This window comes from Felis catus, chromosome B2, assembly GCF_018350175.1.
Source record: "Felis catus isolate Fca126 chromosome B2, F.catus_Fca126_mat1.0, whole genome shotgun sequence".
NCBI lineage: Eukaryota > Metazoa > Chordata > Mammalia > Carnivora > Felidae > Felis > Felis catus.
The window spans coordinates 49,166,480-49,187,539 of NC_058372.1; the positions used below are offsets into that span (position 1 = coordinate 49,166,480).

General features: G+C 37.1%; 1 protein-coding gene across 8 annotated transcripts in view; it reads right to left on the minus strand.

Moving 5' to 3' along the window:
* PKHD1 (PKHD1 ciliary IPT domain containing fibrocystin/polyductin) overlaps positions 1 to 21,060 on the minus strand; it is a 489,098-nt gene that overhangs the window by 25,609 nt on the left and 442,429 nt on the right. For 7 of the 8 annotated variants that reach the window (XM_011282361.4, XM_045057643.1, XM_045057638.1 and 4 more), the window contains 3 exons: positions 13,458 to 13,565; positions 6,457 to 6,615; positions 1,667 to 1,789 (listed from right to left, as the gene is read on the minus strand). In XM_011282361.4, coding sequence (XP_011280663.2) covers positions 1,667 to 1,789; positions 6,457 to 6,615; positions 13,458 to 13,565 — 390 coding nt within the window. The remainder of the gene's footprint in view (positions 1 to 1,666; positions 1,790 to 6,456; positions 6,616 to 13,457; positions 13,566 to 21,060) is intronic. The other variant, XM_045057639.1, reaches the window with a different exon arrangement.

Sequence of the window (21,060 nt, forward strand, 5' to 3'; positions counted from 1 at the left end):
GGAAATACTGAAATAAACCAAATTTATTTAAAGCTTGCAACAATTAGTTGTTTTGTAGCTGGCAATAATTTCTGAAGAAAATAGGAGATGCCTCATTACTTGCCTTGGAATTGATGCTCTTCAGATTTGGACATAGCTTAGGAAATAAGGAAACAAATCTGCTATGGTCCCTAAGGGAGGATTTGGAGAACACATCTTTCTATTTTTAACCTGGATGTCCTAATAAAATGGCCCCTGATACTCCCGTCTCTTCAATCTAAACTTTTCCGCAGGAACCCTGTCCCTTATCTCATTCCTGATAATTTATTAATAAGCCACCAGATAAAAAATGTTCCTTAATAAAACACCCAGGCATTGTGGACTGCTTAATGTAGTTAATTTAAGTAGGGTAACCGAGATTCATGTAGATAGCCATATTAGATTAGGGGGAGATTAGCATCACTCTTGCTGTTTGCTTAAGAATGCGGCTAAATATGCTGTTTTTCACAGTGCTGAATTCACATGAGCCTTTTCAAACACTTATGCTGAATTTACATGCAATAATATAGACAAGAGGTTTCTAGAAACCAAACAAAGTGGTCTTAGATGGAATCTGGAAAAAATTCCCGTCCTTTTCTATCTTCTTTCTTCTCACACCTACCCACTCCAAGCCTTCTGGCATAGGTCCAGGCTGAAGTATGGCTGGCTAATTTGTTGGGACATTTCTAAAAAACTAACTTCATTTCCTCCATGAGAAAAAATACAAACAGGCAAACAAACTGATATCTACACACACACACTTGCCAGAGGTTCGCTGAACTAGAGGTAGAACAACGTTGAACTGCTACATTTTAGTTAAACATGGTACTCATAATCATTAAAATTCATATTCTTTTTTCAAGCAGAGAATATGATAATTGACTATTCCTTAGAATAAATACAAATATTACTCTTTCTAGACTGTATGCTTCAAAATGTTTCAGATTCATAAAAATTATATGAATATTTTTCATCCACCATATCCATATTTGGCAAATCCCTCTTGTGCTCTACCCACTGTCCTCCTGTTTTCTGTGTCTTAGAAGGGCAAAGGAAAATCATTGGTCTGAATAAATGCTTACCTTTTCTTTGCTTGGCACCAATTCCAATGGTAATATAGAAATATAGCAAGCAAAATCATCTAGCATAATGTGCAATATAAGCAAATAATGCATTTTGCTAAAAGTAACAAAACAACAAAGCAGAGCTTCACAGAGCTGACTCATTTTTAAGGGTTCCATATTCAACCTAATTTGCATAGTTGGTATTTGGCAACACCACTGTCTTATTTCCCAAATTCAATAATGTTGCCAGACTGGCAGCTTTGCAATAGCTAAGGGAAAGATTATATGCCTATGCTTTAGTTTTCCCTTTCTCTATGTAACAAATTCAAATGTTAAACCAATTATCATCTACTAAGAAAAAATTATAAATGTCAACTTGAATAATTGGTTAATAGCTGAGTGAATCAGATGGACTTGTATATTCCTGTATTGGGGTGTAATTTCTTTGAGAAGAAGTAACAAAGAATAAAGAAGGGCCTAACAACTAAATTGATCCAGAAACTAACAACCATGTGGAGAGGGAGGCCACAGCTCATCCACGATGGGTCTCTGTTGTGGAAATCATCCCCATTGTCCAAGCTTACCTTCTCCCATCATGGTGTCTTCCTTTTCAGTCTCTACATGTGATCCTTGGCGTTTGGATGAGATGTGGATGTGATTCTTTTGACCATTAGTCTGGAATTCAGAAATATCTCCACTTTTTATTTCTAGAATAATGAAAAAAATGTGAATGTTTCTTGTTTTTTAGATAAAATGAAATTTTTTATTTGCAAACGTGCCCTAAGGGTTAAGGTGTTCCTCTTGTATGCCCTCACAAAATGATTGTGATATACACATGCAATAGAATTCACATGATATATTGAGAGCTTAAGGAATAATGAAATACAATCCCATATACTGACCAGCAACTTTAAGGTTGGTTCAGTAGCCATATACAGTAAAACTGGCCACCAAATAGGACTACTGAACATTTGAAATATTACTAGCTTAAATTAAGATGTGCTGTAAGTGCAAAATATATACCTGATTTTGAAAAACTGTAAAATACCTAATATTCTTATAGTTATTACATGTTGAAGTAACTTTTGATAGACTAAGAGGATACTAGAAAATTACATCATGTGCCTCATATTTGTGGTTCATATTATATTTTTACTGGACAGAGCTGGTATGGAATGTTACAATACTCTTTTTACCTTTTATTTTGAAATAATGATAGATTCACAGGAAATATAAGGGACGGTTCATGCATCCTAAACCAGCCTTCTCCACTGTTAACAACCCAAATAACTATAATATGGTATCGAAACCAGGAAATTGACATGGGTACAATCCATAGAGCTCATGAAATTGTGTGTGCTTTTGACTGAAGACTTCTATTTCTTTTAATGTTTTATTTATTTTTGGAGAGAGAGAGACAGACGGAGAGAGAGAAACAGAGAGCGACAGCGCATATGAGCATAAGAAGTGGAGGGGCAGAGAGAGAGGGAGACACAGAATCCAAAGCAGGCCCCAGGCTCTCAGCTGTCAGCACATAGCCCTGAGCGGGGCTTGAACACAGGAACCATGAGATCATGATCTGAGACAAAGTCACACGCTCAACTGACTGAGCCACCCAGGTACCTTGAAGAATCTACTTTTGACTGATGAGATGTTTATATTCTATTCACTTATTTATTAACTACATTAATCAAAAATATATTTACATTGTTCATGCCAGGAACTATTCTAAGCAATAGAAAGACAATGAGTAATAAAGATCTGGTACCTGATCTTATAGAGCTTTTATTCTACTTTGGATAGCAGAGGATAAACACATAAATTTGTAATGTAATGTCAGATGCTGCCAGGCCACAGCATATGATCATTTTTCTCAAGGAAAAGCACTTTTGTGATTGAGTTTAGCTCAAATAGCTGATTTTTTTTCATGTAACACCATTTTTAGACTAAAATAACTTGGAAGAACGAAAGACAGATTCTGGCTATTCATTCTGGGGTATCTGGCAGATTTTTAAGTGAATGAAGCGAGTCTGTAACTTGTATGAAACAATTGATAATATTTGTTGCCAGTGATAAAATTCAAGCTTTCATGGGAGATTTAGAATTTTTGACTTCTATCAACTACAAATTTTGCATATTTCTAATTCTTAAAGTTTAATATTGATATTAACAAATGCAGTTTTTAAAAAATTGCAGAATGCAATATATTAGCATTTGGAACATCTTTGTAACTCAGTGAAACAATATTTTCCAAATAGCTAACACATATTTCAAAATCATGCATGGATAAGCCTCCAAAGTATATGATAGATTAATTTTCATGTAACGGACTATAAGAGTACATTGTGATGTACCTTTAAGGAACCATCTCTTGGCCAGTTTGGGTGTACTATCAAATAGGATTATCTGCAATTATCTATGAAGGCTATTAAAATACTCTTCCCCTTCTACTATGTATCTTTGTGAGGCTGGATTTTCTTCATATACTTCAGTCAAAACAATACATTGCAGCAAATATAATACAGAAGCTGTTAAGAGAATCCAGCTGACTTTTTAAAAAAAAATTTTAATGATTATATATTTTTGAGAGAGAGAGAGAGAGAAAGAGAGAGAGACAAGAGCATGAGGAGGGTGAGGGGCAGAGAGGGAGAGGGAGACACAGAATTACAAGCAGGCTCCAGGCTCTGAGCTGTCAGCTGAAAGCCTGACATGGGTCTCTAACCCACAAACCGTGAGATCATGACCTGAGCAGAAGTTGGATGCTTAACCCACGGAACCACACAGGCACCCAATGCTGACTTTTCTTAAGCAGACATTAAAGAGTTCTATAAAAGTGCCATTTTTGTCATTATCTATATTTGAAAACATCATTTAAAAAATGTTTTTTGTTTGTTTGTTTGTTTATTTAAGAGAGAGAGAGAGGAAGAGAGGGAGAAAGACATAAAATCCCAAGCAGGCTCTGCGCTGTCAGCACAGAGCCTGATATGGGGCTCAAACTCACGAATTGTGCGATCATGACCTGAACTGAAATCAAGAGTCAGATGCTTAACTGACTGAGCCACCCAGGTGCCCCCAAACATCATTTTTGAAATTAAAAAAAAAACTGTTAATTATGTTAACATATAACGCATGTATTATTATATATATATATTTTTTAATTAATGTTTATTCACTTTTTTTGAGAGAGAGAGAGAGAAAGAAAGAGAGTGAGCAAGCAGGGGAGGGGCAGAGAGAGAGGGAGACAGAACCAAAGCAGGCTCCAGGTTCTGAGCTGTCAGCAAAGAGCCCGACGTGGGGCTTGAACCCATGAACCGCGAGATCGTGACCTGAGCCAAAGTCGAACACTCAACTGACTGAGCCACCCAGGTGCCCCAATTATTGGTATTTTAAACTAAATAAGTAAATTTTACATTTTCTCCTTTAATTTCTAATTTGGAAATATTAGTAGATGAACACACATTGACAAATCTCTTTGGAGTTTTCAATAATTGCTGAAAGTGTAACAAGGTCCTGAGATCAAAATTTTGTAATCTGTTGACACAGACTGTGCAGCTGAATCAGAGAATAGTGTCCCATGATGAAGATGGGGAATGATACTTTTTATGCTAAAGTAATGGATGTTATAAAGGAAGATATAAAGAAAATAAAAAGCAGAAAATGCAAATTACTCATATGGAACTGATTACGTGCATTTCACCCCCCACACCCATTGCTAATTACTATACATTTTTTTCATAAAGTTCCTCATGATCTCTTTACATTTTTGTAAAGAAAGTTAGGAGTCTGCATCCAGTCAGGAAAATGTGGGAATTTAATATAGCAAAAAGTGTCCACAGATAGTTGAAAAAGCAAAAAAGAGGATACTGAGGTAATGACATGTTAGTAATGGTAGGAAAATCTTCCTCGATAGCTGAGGAACAAAAGGGAAGAGATGGGGTGAGCAGAGCAGAGCTTAGTGGGAGGTCCCAGCATAGCTGGTGGGCTTAGCTCTCTCTCGCTCTCTCCCTCTCTCTCTACACACACACACACACACTCCGTTAGATTTTAAAGCAAAGACCACAACTTGCATTCAACAAATCATAGTGGACAGGATGAAATCCCATTCTTCTTGAGAAAAACAAGGTGTCCTTGAGTTTCCTTGCAGTTTGCCCAGCCCCACCACGACAGGGAGAGATATCAGGCTGATGCTTGGTTCAAAATAAATAGGGCATCTCCTGGAACCTCCCTCCCCGGCATCTCTCAGGAAATCCAAGCATTGTGAACCTTCTAGTAGTGGCACCAGACTTCGTTCTCTTTCCTTGCTTTATTTTGACTTTCTCTGTTTGCCTCACCTCTTTTGTACTCACTCTTGCCTATCACTTTGGTTTCCTAGCATCTCCTAATATCACAAATGTTTCGTCCACTCATCTGATGGGGTGGAGAAAGGGATCCAGTACCCGGTCTGCACCTGTATCTCTCATCCTCTAACAGCAGAGTAGAAAGAAAGAAGTCTCGGGGCACCTGGGTGGCTCAGTCGGTTAAGCAGCCGACTTCGGCTCAGGTCATGATCTCACGGTCTGTGAGTTCGAGCCCCGTGTCGGGCTCTGTGCTGACAGCTCAGAGCCTGGAGCCTGTTTCCGATTCTGTGTCTCCCTCTCTCTCTGCCCCTCCCCCGTTCATGCTCTGTCTCTCTCTGTCTCAAAAATAAATAAACGTTAAAAAAAAAAAAAGAAGAAAGAAAGAAGCCTCTTTCACAGAACTTGTTTCTTTCAGTGATTCTCCATGTAGCCAGCCTACACAAAAAAGATCTGCTTCTGGAAAAATGTCCAAGAACATGATTTCCACACTACTAGAGAGGAAAAAAAAAAACCCACCAAGCATTCTCTTCCCTCTTTTGAATGAGAAGAGAGCATTCCCAGCTGAGTCTTGAACTTACTTTTTGGAAGATTACCTGGGCAGGGGAACATAGTGTTTGAGAGAGAGTGGGGTATGGAGCCACACTGGCTGGCTGTTTCCTGATTCTGTGACCTTGAGCAAGTTAGTTAGCTGTTTTGTACCTCATGGTCCATCTCCATAACACGGATATAGTATTTAGTACCTACTTCATAAGGATGTTGTAAAGATTAAATAAATTCATGTGTATAAAGTACTTAGAACCTGGCCCATGGTGAATATTCAATAAGCATGAGCTTCCATTATTATTGCTATTATTATTTAAGATTAGGCAATCTTTGACTCTACTGTATGAACTGAATAATTTGGTTCCATGTGGTATACTGTGTTGCAGTTTCATAAAAATTTCTCTTTGGGGAAAGTGAAAGAAATGTTAATAGAGTATACATGATGATATTTCCACCTCCCCTGATATTTTCATACTGAAAAACAATCTACATACTTCTGCTTTTGCTTTTCTTAAACCAACAGCACACCAGACAGCATAGAGCCAGCCATGAGGCCACTGAGCACAGGGAAACAGCCAAGATGATGGTTGACTTCTCTGACATGGTTGCAGGTGAGACAACGAATGACTTTGATCGAGCTGTAAAATTGGCCCCTGTTAAAAAAAAAATCCCAATGATAACATATTAATAAGATGTAAGATGCTGATAGGATAAAAATATTGTGGAAGAGATATGTTTATAATACCTGCCACTTAGTAGGTCCAATAAATATTTATTGAATTAAATAATTAAATGAACCAATAATAAATCCAAGATCCTCATATCTGAAGAACTACAAGAATCCAATTGCAACAATAACATACAATTGTTCTTTCCAATTCTCTCCATTGCTGAGGGGACATTCTTCCAATTCTCCCCTTTTATTCTCAGACTTACCTTTTCCCCCAATGCAAAATTTCAATTTCACTCTTATGTTCCACTAATTAGAACAGAAATGCTCTCAGCTCTAGAATGTGTGAAATCACTTGCTCTGACATATGTATCCTATTTAAAAAATGGCATGTAACACATCAAAACAGAGCAATGGGGATTCCTACCATGGAGCCAAGAGAATTTCTAATGTCCATGAGAATTTTGTTATCTGGAAAAGTGGGAGGAGGGCAGTGGCAAATAGATAGAGCCACTTTAGTTATGAAGCTGGGGGAAAATGGGCAACTTCCTTTAGAGACAGCATTTTTCTAAGAATTCATCTCAAATCCTTTAATAGACTGAAAAATTTGGTTCTCACTCCATTATTATTTTTGAAATAATTTTGAAATAAAGCTTTAAAAATTCTAAAAAATTAAAAGCTGGGGCGCCTGAGTGGCTCAATCAGTTAAGCGTCTGACTCTTGGTTTCAGCTCAGGTTATGATCACATGGTTCATGGGTTTGAGCCCCACATTGAGCTCTACATTGACAGTGCATGGCCTGCTTGGGATTCTCTCTCTGTCTCTCCCCTACAAGTGCATGTGTGTGCTTTCTCTCAAAATAAATAAATAAGTTAAAAAATAAATAAAAGCTTGCTTATACACCAAAAAATTTGTACATAAATGTTTATAGTATCTCTATTCATAATCACCCAAACCAAGAAACAACCCCAGTGTTTTCAACACAGAAATGAATAAACCAACTATGGTTTATCCAGACATTGAAATACTACTTAGCCATAAAAGGGGAAAAATAATAAGGAACAAAAATAGAAAAGGAGGGAGTGAGAGAGGAAGTAATAAAGTCAGGCAGGCAGGCAAAGGAAAGAAAGAAAAAGAAAAAGAAAAGAAAAAAGGAGGGAGGGAAGAAATTAAAGAAAGAAAACAGAAAGAAAGAAAGAAAGAAAAAGAAAGAAAGAAAGAAAGAAAGAAAGAAAGAAAGAAAGAAAGAAAGAAAGAAAGAAAGAAAAGAAAGAAAAGAAAGAAAAGAAAGAAAAAAGGGAATAAAGAAAGAAGGGAAGGAAGAAAGAAAGAGAAGGGAAGAAAGAGAAAGGAAGAAGGAAGGAAGAGGGAGAGAGTGGGAGGGAGAAAGAGGGAGGGAAGGAGAGGAAGGGGAAGGGAGGGAGGAAGAAAGAAAAAGGAGAGGATGTAGGGAGGGAGGGGGAGGGAGAGAAAAAGAAAGAGAAAAAGAGGGAAGAGAAAAAAAGGAAAGGAAAGAAAAAGGAGGAAGGAAGGAAGATAGAGTGGGAGGGAGAAAGAGAGGGAGGGAGGGAGAGAGGAAGGAAGGAGGGAAGGAAGGAAGGAAGGAAGGAAGGAAGGAAGGAAGGAAGGAAGGAAAGAGAAAGACTATTAATAAAAAAGTAACAACAGTTATGAACATCAAAGGCATTATACTGAGTGAGAGAAGTGTATCTTCAGAGGGTACATACTTTGATTCCATTTATAGGACATTGTAGAAAAGACCAAATGATAGAGATAACTAACAGATAAGTAGTTGTTAGAGATTAGTGGTAGTCGAAAGGAGAATGTGAGGACTGAGGAATAAAATAAGGGAGGTTATTTGGAAATGTTCTTTTTTAAATATTTATTTATTTATTTATTTTTGAGAGAGAGAGAATGAGTGAGCTTGCACCAGTTGGGAGAGGCAGAGAGAGAGGAAGAGAGAGAATCCCAAGCAGGCTCAGTGCTGTCAGCACAGAGTCTGATGCAGGACTCAATCTCACCAACATGAGATCACAACCTGAGTCTAGATCAAGAGTTGATCACTTAACTGAGCCAGCCAGGTGCCCCATTTTTTGGAAATGTTCTATATCCTGATTGTGGTGGTGATTACATGAATCTATTAATGCATTTGAATTGATAAAAACATATAGAAATACTGTATGTTATTTAAATAGAATAATTTTTAATTTTGCCTATAATTTTGAGGGTGATAGATATGTTCATTATCTTAATTGTGGCGATGTTTTTGTGGGAATATTATAGTCATCAAAATTTATGAAACTGTATGTTTCAAATATGTATGGTTTCTCATATGCCAATTACACCTCAATATAAAAATGAAAAGTTAAAAAAAAAGCTTGCCTATGGACATAAGTTAGTGCTAACCAACGATTTTTAAGTAGCACATTTAAAATAAACCAACCAATACCAAACTTCTGCTTTTATCTAAATAGCACAGGAAAAAAAAACAGAGTTTTTATTTTCCTACTCTAGGAAACAATGTGTTTTTCTTTGTTGTGCTTTCCTTGGGCTGAATCTGATAATTTGATTGAAAGTCACAGTCAGATTTTCAGTCTCTTGACTCCTGGCTGACTCAGTCCCAAAGCTACCATAACCAAATTAGCTAGAAATGGTTCTCCTGTGTGTACATCTTATACTTGAGACATACTTGGCTTGTTTGTTATTAATTAGTTGCTTTTTATGAGCATCTGAATAAGATAAATCTAGGCCAGAGACGGGGGAATAGATTTTACTGGGGATTTGCACAAGTAAAATAAAATTCCTCATTCTTTTATCCATTTTCCAATGATTGCTCAGTAATTGTTTACTTTGCTAAGTGGATAAGTGTTCTCATTCTGAAGATATTTACAAGCTAGTAAATAAAATGAGATGTATGTACAAACACTTGTTATACAAGTCAGAATGTGACACATGCCAACAGAATAAGGCCAATCAATTACTCTGGAGGGGGATATTTTCCATCAATGTGGTCATGGAAAGCATCTCAACAGAGAGAGTATCTAAGTGGGTCTTTGAAGGCTGAACAAATAAATGCATAAAGGAGAAAAAAGAAAATTGTTTAGGAAATTAGTGTTGAAATACACTGGGAATTAATGCTGGGAAGCATTTGAGATAAATTTTGGTAGGCAGTAAATGTCAGCTGTAAGGCCCTTGACTATATTCTGAAGGCAGTGAGGTGTCACAGAAGGAAAAACTCTGAGCTGAGAAGTGACATGAACCAAGTGGGATATAGAAGATCAGGACATGGTAGTGTTTAGAAAACAAAGAATGGAAGAGGGGCTGAAGTCAGTGATGCTAGCTTATAAGCCCAGAGAAATACCTGGGTCTAAGGGTAGAGCCCACCAGTAGCTGAACATTGCAAAAGTGTAATCTTAGATGTAATCTCAATGTCTTCACTTACTCATAAACAAATAGTTGTGCCTATGATGTGCCAAGTTTTTCTACTCTCTGAACATATAGTACTGAACTAAGCAGAATTCCTGTCCTTCCTGGAATGTCATTTCTCATAGGGGACAGAGCACATGGGCAGTGGATGAACAAGCAAATGCACTGATACCCTGATGCCAGGTGGCAGTAAGTGCTGTAAAGGAGACCAGAGAGAGGCTGGCAGACAGAGAAAGACCGGAGATGGACAGGGTTGGGAATGGTGGTGGCATAGACTGAGTGATGCAGAAAAAGCCTCTCGGAGGAAGTGACCTTTGGAAGAAACCTGAGTGGAATGATGCATGAGCCCTGTGCATTTCAGGAGAAAGAGTATTCCAGGCATGGAAATAGCAACTACAAGCCGAGATTCTCTGGATTTGGTGGCAAGGGGCATCCTTAGGTCCCTAGGTCCCAGTAGTCCCCGAGGACCCCCTAAGAACTCCCTGGCTCCAAGGAATGCTCAGAGAAAGCACAGCTAGACCACGGTAGTATTAATGAATGGGGAAAGGCAGGGTGGGAAGTCAGTGGGATAAACACGTAAACCCTTCACTCTTGGCAGTGTCTCAGGACGTTCAGATATGAACAAGTGAGCTGGACGAATCAACATATTAGACAGACATGTGAGGATCCTATAACACATTTGGTCAGACCTAGTTAGTTTCTCAGTTCCTCCATTTCTATAGTTCTACAATAGGAGTAATGATTTACTCTTCTAAAATACTTGTTTTCTATCTTCCATCTGTTCTCTTCTAAACTTTGTAAAGCTCATTCTGACAGACCCTCACCTCAGTCTTGGTTTTGAGAATTACGAAGAATAATTTAAGGAGAAATACTAAAGAAAAACTTCTCAAGATAATTCCTCAGCCTCTTTTACAAGTTACAGTGAAACCTAAAATAAAGTAGCCGTCTAGTAAATGGGAACACTACAGACGGCTCAAAATCACAAGTGTTACTGAGATCCACCATGTTTTACATTTGGCTTTCTAACTTACTCCTTAAAATAATCTTGATGAAATATTTAGTTAGTCTTGGAAATTTAAGGACAGAGGAAATGTAAGGACAAAGGACCTTTAAATAATCGGACAAATCTGGGATAAATTATCCAGCTCTGCACATGTTACTCTTTAAAAGACATACTTGGGAATTCCATGGTCAAGAACACTGAACATGTATTGCCACAAAACTGTACTTCTATAAGGACACTTTCATAGGTACTTAAAGGATATCTTCCCTGCAAAATTAATATTAAGAATAATATACTTGACCTGAGAAGGTATTCCCTTTGTGCAGAAAAACTATCTAAGACTTCGAATTCAGGTAAAAAAGTGATTACAGATCTTATCAATGTCATGCCAGAGCATTTTCAAACAGGCCCATTCAAGGTTTATCAAATTCTATAGAACATAGGGTTTTTTAAAAATATTTAATATTAATTAGGCCCAGTCCTGTTAACTTGTAGAAGATTGGTAAGCTGTAAATGATTTTTGTCCCAGTAAAGATGCAAATGGTATCTGTAGACACGTAACCACAAAGGTTACAGCTTTATTGTTCTGTATCCAGTGTGGTATACTTATCTCAGCTGGCTGGCTATGTGATCGATATCCCTCAAATGTTCTTTTTTTAATGCTTTTTATTATGGTATTCTCAAATGCTCTTGAAACCAGGTTGCCATCTTCCAGGTACTCTCACTAGTGAGTTAAGGAACTTCTTGACAAATGCTGATTCACAAAAGCCACATTTTCACTTTTTGAAAAATATACTGTGACAGTTTTAATCGAAGTTTCATGAGGGAGAACTAATATGTGGCCTTAATTAAGCATTCATGGTTGGTCTTCAGGATATCTCACATCAAAGTATGGGATTTCCTGACCATCTCCACTAACTAACTGGTTTAAATCCAGCAATGTTGTTCAAATGTATTATCGCACTGTGCATTAACTGCTTTCCACAGTTGCATAGCTTTATTTTTTAATTTCTTTTTATTTTTGAGAGAGAGAGAGAGAAAGCGAGTGAGCATGAGCAAGGGAGAGGCAGAGAGAGAGGGAGACACAGAATCTGAAGCAGGCTCCAGGCTCTAAGCTGTCAGCACAGAGTCCAACCGATGTGGGGCTTGAACCCAAGAACTGTGAGATTATGACTGAGCCACCCAGCCTTCCCCCAGTTGCATGGCTTTAGTATCAGACTAATTTTCCTGACCCAAATTAGTAATTGATTATAAATATGTATTTGTTTAGTTCAAATACGGTGTTAGCATTTTTAGAATTCTTTTTGATACTCTCTTAGGTAAGAAATTTTTTCTGGTAAACATGCAATAATAAATAGAAGAGTTACATCTTCCTTTCAGTGGATTATTCTGTCTCTGTTAGAGCTCCATATTTTAAAAAGAGGATGTCAAAATCTACACTCTCAAAAAAAAAAGAGAAAGAAAGAAAGAAAGAAATCCATTCTCACTACTCATTCTCTGTAGGAGGAAACTTGGCTCTACCCTTCATGGAAATGCGAAGGAGTGTTTTGCATAGACTCATTTGAAGTTTAATTAATATGTTACCTACTTCAAACTTACTAAGTAGTATTATCCTCTAATAAAACAAAAATTGTCAAGAACACTTCAGAAGGGAGAAGATTTCTTTTTAAGGTTTTGTCAAGAAGAAGCATATAAGCAATTTACACACACCTGATACCTGTACTTCTAAAGTACCAGTATTTTGGAGGGCCTGGGTGGCTCAGTCCATTAAGCATCTTACTCTTGATTTTGGCTCAGGTTATAATGTCAAAGCGTTCGTGAGTTTGAACCCCGCATTAGGCTCTGTGACGACAGTGCAAAGCCTGCTTGAGACTCTCTCTCCTTCTCTCTCTGGCCCTCCCCCCGCCCTCTCTTTCTCAAAAAATAAATAAACTTAAAAAAGGTTTTACAAAAGTACCAGGATTTTAAATAGGTATGGTTGTCATTAATGGAATTGGGGGAATGCAGTGGATAAGGAGGGCAGAACTAAAAGATAAGATTGCATAATACTTAATATCCCATGACTCTTTCTTATCAATTAAAATTTTCTAATTAATACCCAGCTACATGCCATCACATGTCATAGAAATAATAATAAAAAAAGCCCACCCACTCAAAGTGAATTTTCACAACTAGAAGAAAATGTATATTTGGATTCTTCTTCAACAGAATTCTCCTGAGGCTTAATTTCTACATGTGTTCTTGCTTCTCACACCTTAATGATATAACCAAGTGATTTTTTTTTCTCTAAACTGTGATGACTTCTTATTCATGATAGGAGCTATTCCCATTATAAAGGAGAAGGGGCTATTTTTTAAAAAAGAAACAGATAGTAAAAACACACTGTGCTGATATTACCTGGAGGGGAAGTGACAGTAAAAATAAAGTGCCAATTTGACCCAGAGATCAAAACTGCCAAGTTGGAGAAGCTCACATAACCATCTTGACTTTCTGCCTGAGTACACCCTACAAACACAGGAACAAAAAGTAAATGTTAGTTACTTATCAAGAGCAGTTTCTTCAAGTCTTCTCTATAAGGAGGCAATTGGACAATAATGGAGAAAAAAAGATTTAATTAAAGAGATAAATCCATCAGGCTTTTCTTAGATAAGTCTTCAAACAAAATAATCCATGGGGCACCTGGGTGGCTCAGTCGGTTGAATGTCTGACTTAGGCTCAGGTCATTTCACAGTCTGTGAGTTTGAGCCCCACGTCGGGCTCTGTGCTGACAGCTCAGAGCCTGGAGCCTGCTTCTGATTCTGGGTCTCCTTCTCTCTCTGCCCATCCCCTATTCATGCTCTCTGTCTCTCTCTCTCTCTCAAAAATAAACATTAAAAAAAAAGAACCTAATAATTCAAGATAGAGTAATAACAGTAATTTAAAGTTTACTATGCCAGACTGTGCTTTATATACATCATTTTAAATAAACTGCTAACAACCCTATAAAATATGTTATTATTATCTAGGAAATAGATAATCTTATAAAAGGTGACATTACTTGGAACTGGGGTTATAGTCCCAAATCTGCCTGATTTTAGGGTTTGCATTCTTAACCACTACTATACATTAACTATTATACCAATGAATGTCTGTCAAGAAAGAAAGTCTATTATCATCCAGGTGGTCAGTTTGTAGGCTCTGCCTCTCTTCTATTCGAGGGATCTGTAGTTTATGTGATGGCAGAGTTAGGTCAATAGAGTAGAACCACAGAAATGCATCAAATCATGACTAATAAAGGCTATCCTGATTTAACAACTTGGGTCGTCTGGGCTATGGTTTCCATGAATAAAATGCAAAAAAAGAAAGTTTACATCTTCTGACAATAGGCCATCCATTTATAAAGCGAAAGAAGGCAACTTAACTCAGGATCACATTCACAGTGCCATTAATTAGTCTTCTGACTCCACCACCCTCAAATTACTTTGCTAATTAACAGCTGCTACAGTTCACTCTGGAAATGTCACTATGATTGATATGACGGACAATGAGTTAGCAGAGTGGTCTTAAAGTTTATAAATTGGTTTGAGATCTTTAAGGCTGAAAGGTATCATAAAGATATAATATGCTTAGTGTTACATTTTTCAATTCAATTGCTTAATTCTTTTTGTGGAAACATTGTCTTTCCTCATCAATTTTGCAGAGCTAACTAAAACTTCTTTTTTCAAAAACATCTTTTCCTTCATCTCTTCAGCATCCCAAAATAAATAAAATGCCCAGAAAAAATGGAAATAAATAAGCCAAGCCTCAAATAAATGATAGGCGCCCAAGATAAATGCAGTTTATACTCTTTAAAACCTATATGCATCAAAATTATGGTCAATAAACTCTTGCAAACAATGAACTGCAGAGTACAGATGTTCAACATGAAATCGTTTGCTGCAGTTTTTCCTTTGACAAACGTCCTTATTGTTCCCATCTTTGGAGGAATACAAAGCAGCATTTAATCGAAATGTGTCCGTCGAGCACAGTGAGTCTGCCTCGTAGAACAGCCGCCAAACTGCCTAATGGTAAGTGTTTTAGCTCCAAATGGGTTTGCTTTTGTGTTAAATACCAGCTTGCCTCAGAGATCTCTACAAAGATTCCCATATATATCTATGATATTCTCAGATTTGAAGCATATGTGCCCAAAAGCTGAGGCAGTTGCTGCCAAGTACAGTACATTACTCCAGGGTTCATCATATCACTGGAATGGTAATTGTGAAATATACAAATGCCACCGACAGGCTCCCTGATCAAGCTGGTATAAGCAATGTACTGGCTGAGGGAACTTGGGATGAGATGGGGTGCTAGGCTTGAAGCAAGATTGAAATTCACTACATGACTTACCAGGGAGTGTTACCTGAATATGTTTCTGCAGGGCATATGGTTTCCAAAATCCCTTTCAGCCCCAATTCTCCCCCATGTCTATCCCTCTCACCCTGATAACACTAGCACACTGTTACATCATTAATGTTGAGACTTTATTTTTTGTAAAAATATTAAGAACATATTTTTTCTACAACTAGGATCTATAATTAAATATGAAAGGTTTATAGGACCCATAAATAATTATCTCAAGTATATAAATTCCCTTTTTTTGTTAATAGATTACAACCTTCTTTTTATAGAGGAGGACCCACTGAGACAAAAGAACATAAAGTTAAATTATAGAATAAAAGATTTAGACTGGACATATAGGTCTGGTTCTGTTGTTATTATTTTGTGTTTCTCCAGGAAATACTTAGAATAAGTCAGGTAATCCATCCCAAATGATTTTGGTTCCACTCTTTCTGAAGTTAAAGAGAAGTATTTCATGATGGCTTCAAGAAATACTTTCACTCATATGAAAAAGGGTGTTTTGGTGATGTGGGCATTCTAAAACCACAAAACTTCACAAGATTTTTTCCGTACATCATGACATACACAAAAATGTGTGCATAGAAACAACTTCAGCTCATTCCTCATACTTCTTCAGTGGATCTTCCAAGGAGGACAATGATGACAATACTAATCCAGGTGACTCAGGTACCTTGAGCATGACATTGTTAACTGAATAAAATAGCAATTTCATTCATTTTGCGTGGTCATAATACGATTCTAAGTTATTCATTGAGGATATCTTTGGGATAACTGAAAGAAAACTAATAAAGGATTAGGGGAGGGTGTCAGGAGTGGGGCAAAATAAAGCATGGGGTATGAGTAAGGTATGGTATAGAATAAGGTATGGAGGATGGGTAAAAGGGAGTATGAGTAAGGTGGTGGGTATAGGTAATATATGAAGAATGGTGAGTTATGGAGTATGAGTGAAGTACAGAATATGAGTAAACTACAAAGGATGAGTAAAGGTATGAAATATGAGTAAGGTAAGGAATATAGGTAACTGAGCTGTACATATAAAAATGGTTATGACAAGTTTATGTTATATATATTTTACCACAATATTAAAAAGGAATATGGGCAAGCTACAAACTATGACTAAGGATATGTAGTATGGGTAAGGCATGGAATATAAATAAGGTACTGGATATGGGTAAGTTATAGAGTATAGATATGGTATTGCTATGGACTGAAAATTTTTGTGCCTCCAAAATTCAAATGTAAACTTAGTCTCCAGTGTGTTGGTATTAAGAGGTGGGGCCTTTGGGGAGTGATTATTATTAGAGCCTTCATAAAAAAAAATCCAGAAAGTTCTTTTGCCCCTATTGCTATGTGAGGACACAGTGAGAAGATGGCCATCTATGAATCAGGAAGCAGGCCTTCACCAGACACCAAATTTGCCAGCACCTTGATCTTGGACTTCCCAGCTTCAGAACTATGAGAAATAAATTTCTTTGTTTATAAGCCACCTTGTCCATGGTGTTCTGTTATAGCAGCCTGAAAGGACAAAGACAGGTATGGAGTGTGTGTAAGGTTTGGAGTGTGGATAAGATATGGAATATGGGCGATATATGGAGTAGAGAATAGGGGTAGATGAGCTTCAGTATCCAGGTGAGGGTAATTGATGTACACATTAGAACATGAAAAAAGCTAAAAATTGATTTTTTGACACTGTTGTCTTAAGATCAGAAGGTAAGTGAATTACTGTTATATCTTATGAATTTCACACCAAAATGCCAGCAACAGCTAAAAGGCATTGAAGAATGGACCAAATGACATCACCAAAACAGGCAGTTTAAAACTACCTAATGGGGCGCCTGGGTGGTTCAGTCAGTTAAGTGTCCAACTTCAGCTCAGGTCATGATCTCAACATTCATGAGTTCACCCATCAGGCTCTGTGCTGACAGCTCAGAGCCTGAAGCCTGCTTCAGATTCTGTGTCTCCCACTCTCTCTGCTCCTCCCACACTCACACCCTGTTTCTCTCTCTCTCTCAAAAATAAACATAAAATAATAAATAAAAATTAAAAAAATAAAACTACCTCATAATGCAATTTTGAATGTTTAATTTTCACATTGGCCAACCTTGGATAGCTTTGCTTAATTATCTTACTTTCTTAATGATGTGGCTTGACTTTGCAAATTTGTGCAGAGAACATTTTGAGATGTCCTTTTTCCTGTGATTTTAAACCTAAGGAGTTTCAGAGTTAACTGTGTTAGTAAAGAAATAACCAAGAAGAGCAAAAATATGAGTCAACAATATGGGTGTTACTTTCACCAAAAGTGAGTAAAATATGCATTGCTGTAAGTGGAAGAATAGAAAATATAGAGTCTATGAGATGAGTCTCACAAAATAAGCAGCATTGCCTGGGCCTTTAAACTGCATTGTTCATGGGGCGCCTGGGTGGCTCAGTCGGTTAATCGTCTGACTTCAGCTCAGGTCATGATCTCACAGTCCGTGAGTTGGAGCCCCGCGTCAGGCTCTGTGCTGCCAGCTCAGAGCCTAGAGCCTGCTTCAGATTCTGTGTCTCCCTCTCTCTCTGCCCCTCCCCTGCTCATGCTCTGTCTCTCTCTGTTTCAAAGATAAATAAAAACATTAAAATATTTTTTTCTAAATAAAATAAAATTGCATTGTTCAGGGGTGCCTGGGTGGCTTAGTTGGTTAAGCATCTGACTTTGGCTCAAGTCATGATCTTATGGTTTGTGGGTTCGAGCCCTGCATTGGCTCTGGGCTGATAGCTTGGAGCTTGGAGCCTGGAGCCTGCTAGACAGATTCTGTGTGTGTCTCTCTCTGCTCCTTCCCTGCTTGTGCGTGCTCTCTCAAAAATAAACACTTAAAAAATAATAAAAAATAGGTTTTTTAAATAAAATAAAATTAGACTGTACAAAGAAAAAGTGGATAGGGTGCTCAGGAGAGTAACAAGACTATGGAAATTTGAGAAAATTACACAGCACAGGCTAAAAAGATTTAGTTTCTTAATAAGTTGATAAAGTAGGGAATTCTTAGGCCAGAATAGTTGAAAGCCAACTTGAAAAGATATAGATATAAGAAGAACGGAATGAGACAAGCCTGAAACAGTAAGAGTTTTGTAGCTATGGAATATCTACTCATGAACTGTCAATTACCTCCTTAAGAAAATTTGCAGAAGGGTCTAGTTCTATTTTCTGGAATTACTGTGTAACTTTGCAGGAAAACAAAATGTATAAGCTAAAAAAAACAGTGATGTAAAAAATATCTGGAATTCATGAAAAATTATGTTGAATGATAGGTCATTAAGTTGGAAACTTTATTATTTTATAGGTTTCCTTTTTTAAAAAAAAAATTATTATTTTTGAGACAGAGAGAGACAGAGCATGAACAGGGGAGGGGCAGAGAGAGAGGGAGACACAGAATCTGAAGCAGGCTCCAGGCTCTGAGCTGTCAACACAGAGCCTGACACGGGGCTCGAACTCAACAGATTGTGAGATCGTGACCTGAACTGAAGTCGGACACTTCACCAACTGAGCCACCCAGGCGCCCCATAAGTTTCCTTTTTTAAGGACAAGTAAGAATGAAAGGGGAAGCAGGTGTTCCATACCAGATGATAGTAACAGTTTAGGCCAAAAAATAAATGTAATTAGCAGGAGAGGCAAGATTTGGTATTTCTATGATGGACTTTTCCCCATACATTTTAGTATTTTATTAATTTTTTTTTTTTTTTTTTACAGAATCCATGTGAAAGAGCTTAGGCTCATTAGCCAGGTTAGAGCAAGAAATAATCATAAAGTCATGGCTTATTCTTGGAAGGCAGCAATTTTATAGATAAGCTGATATTTTGAACTGGTGAATAAGTCATTTACAAGTTTGTAAAAAGCATTAAAGGCAACCCAAAAACAATAGAAATGTCCTAACCAATTCATGAAGTATATAAGGAATCTGATAAGCTGATTTTTTAAAAGAGTTATCAACCCTCTAATTTTGCTTCTAGTTGTTGCCTGTGCTTTTAATGTCATATCTATGAAATCATTGCCGAGACCAATGTCAGGAAGATTTCTCTATGTATTTTCTTGTAAGAGTTGTCAGGTCTTATGTTTAGGGCTTTGCTCCATTTTTGAGTTGCTTTTTCTGTATGGTATAAAATAAAGCTCCAAATTCACTCTTTTCCATGTGGATATCCAGTTCCCCAGCACTATTTATTGAAAAGTATGTCCTTTCCTCATTAAGTATTCTTGCCACCCTTGTTGAATATCAGGTGGCCATATGTTTTTGGTGTGAATTTATTTCTAGGGTCTTCATTCTGTTCCATTGATCTATACGTCTATCTTTAGGCCAGTATTCTACTGTTGTAATTACCATAGTTTTGTGATATACTCTGAAACCACAAAGTGTAACACTTTCAGTTTTATTCTTCTTTTTCAAGGCTGCTTTGGCTATTCAGGATCTTTTGTGGTTCCATATAAATTTTAGAATTGCTTTTGATATTTCTGTAAGAAATGCTACTGGTATTTTGGTAGAGATTGCACTGGATCTGTAGATCACTTTGGGTAGTATGGACATGTTAAGTAAAGTTAGAGAAGTAGGATTACTTGTCAAAGTAAAAAGCTTCTGCACAGCAATCAACAGAGTAAAAAGGCAACCTACAGAATGGGAGGAAATATTCATAAGATATATGTCTCATAAAGTGTTAATTTTTAAAATATATAAGAAACTCTTGCGTCTCAATAGCACAAAAACTCATAACCTGATTTTTAAAAATAGGCTAAAGACTCAAACACACATTTCTCCAAAGAAGACCTACAAATGGCCAACAGGTACAGTATATGAAAAGATGCTCAACATCCGTAATCATCAGGGAAATGCAGACCAAAACTACAATGAGATATAATCTCACACCTATTAGGATGGCTATTATTAAAAAAAAAAAAAAAGAAAGAAAGACAGCAAGTGTCGGTGAGGATGTAGAGAAACGATAAGTCTTGTACATTGTTTATGGGAATGCAAAATGGTGCAGCCAATGTGGAAAACAGTATGGAGGTTCCTCACAAAATAAAAATAGAATTACCACATGATCCAGCAAGTCCTTCTGGGTATTTATCCAGAAGGATTGAAATCAGTATCTCAAAGAGATATCCAAACCTCCATGGTCATCACACTGCTATGCATACTAGCCAAGATAAGAAAACGATCTAAATATTCATCAACAGATGAATGGATTTTAAAAATGCAATATATGCATACAATAGCAAACCATTCAGCCTTAAAAAAAGAAATCTGGAAATATGTGACAATATGATTATCCTTGAGGACATGATGCTAAATGAAATAAGCTAGTCACAGAAGGACAATTCCATTTATATGAAGGATTCCATTTATATGAAGTATTTAAAATAATCAAACTCAGAGAAACAAAGAATAGAATGGTGTTATTTTTACTTTTATTTATTTTATTTTATTTTTTATTTTTATATGCACGAGCCCCAGGAAAAGTAAATGAAGCTACCAGTACCTACCAGTACTAGGAGTGAACAGGAAGGCAACAGAGGACAAAGAATGGTAGAGAGGGGAAAATAAACTCTAAGGGCCTGCTCTGGGCCAGGTGTTTGCATTTGCCATTGCATTTATGCTTC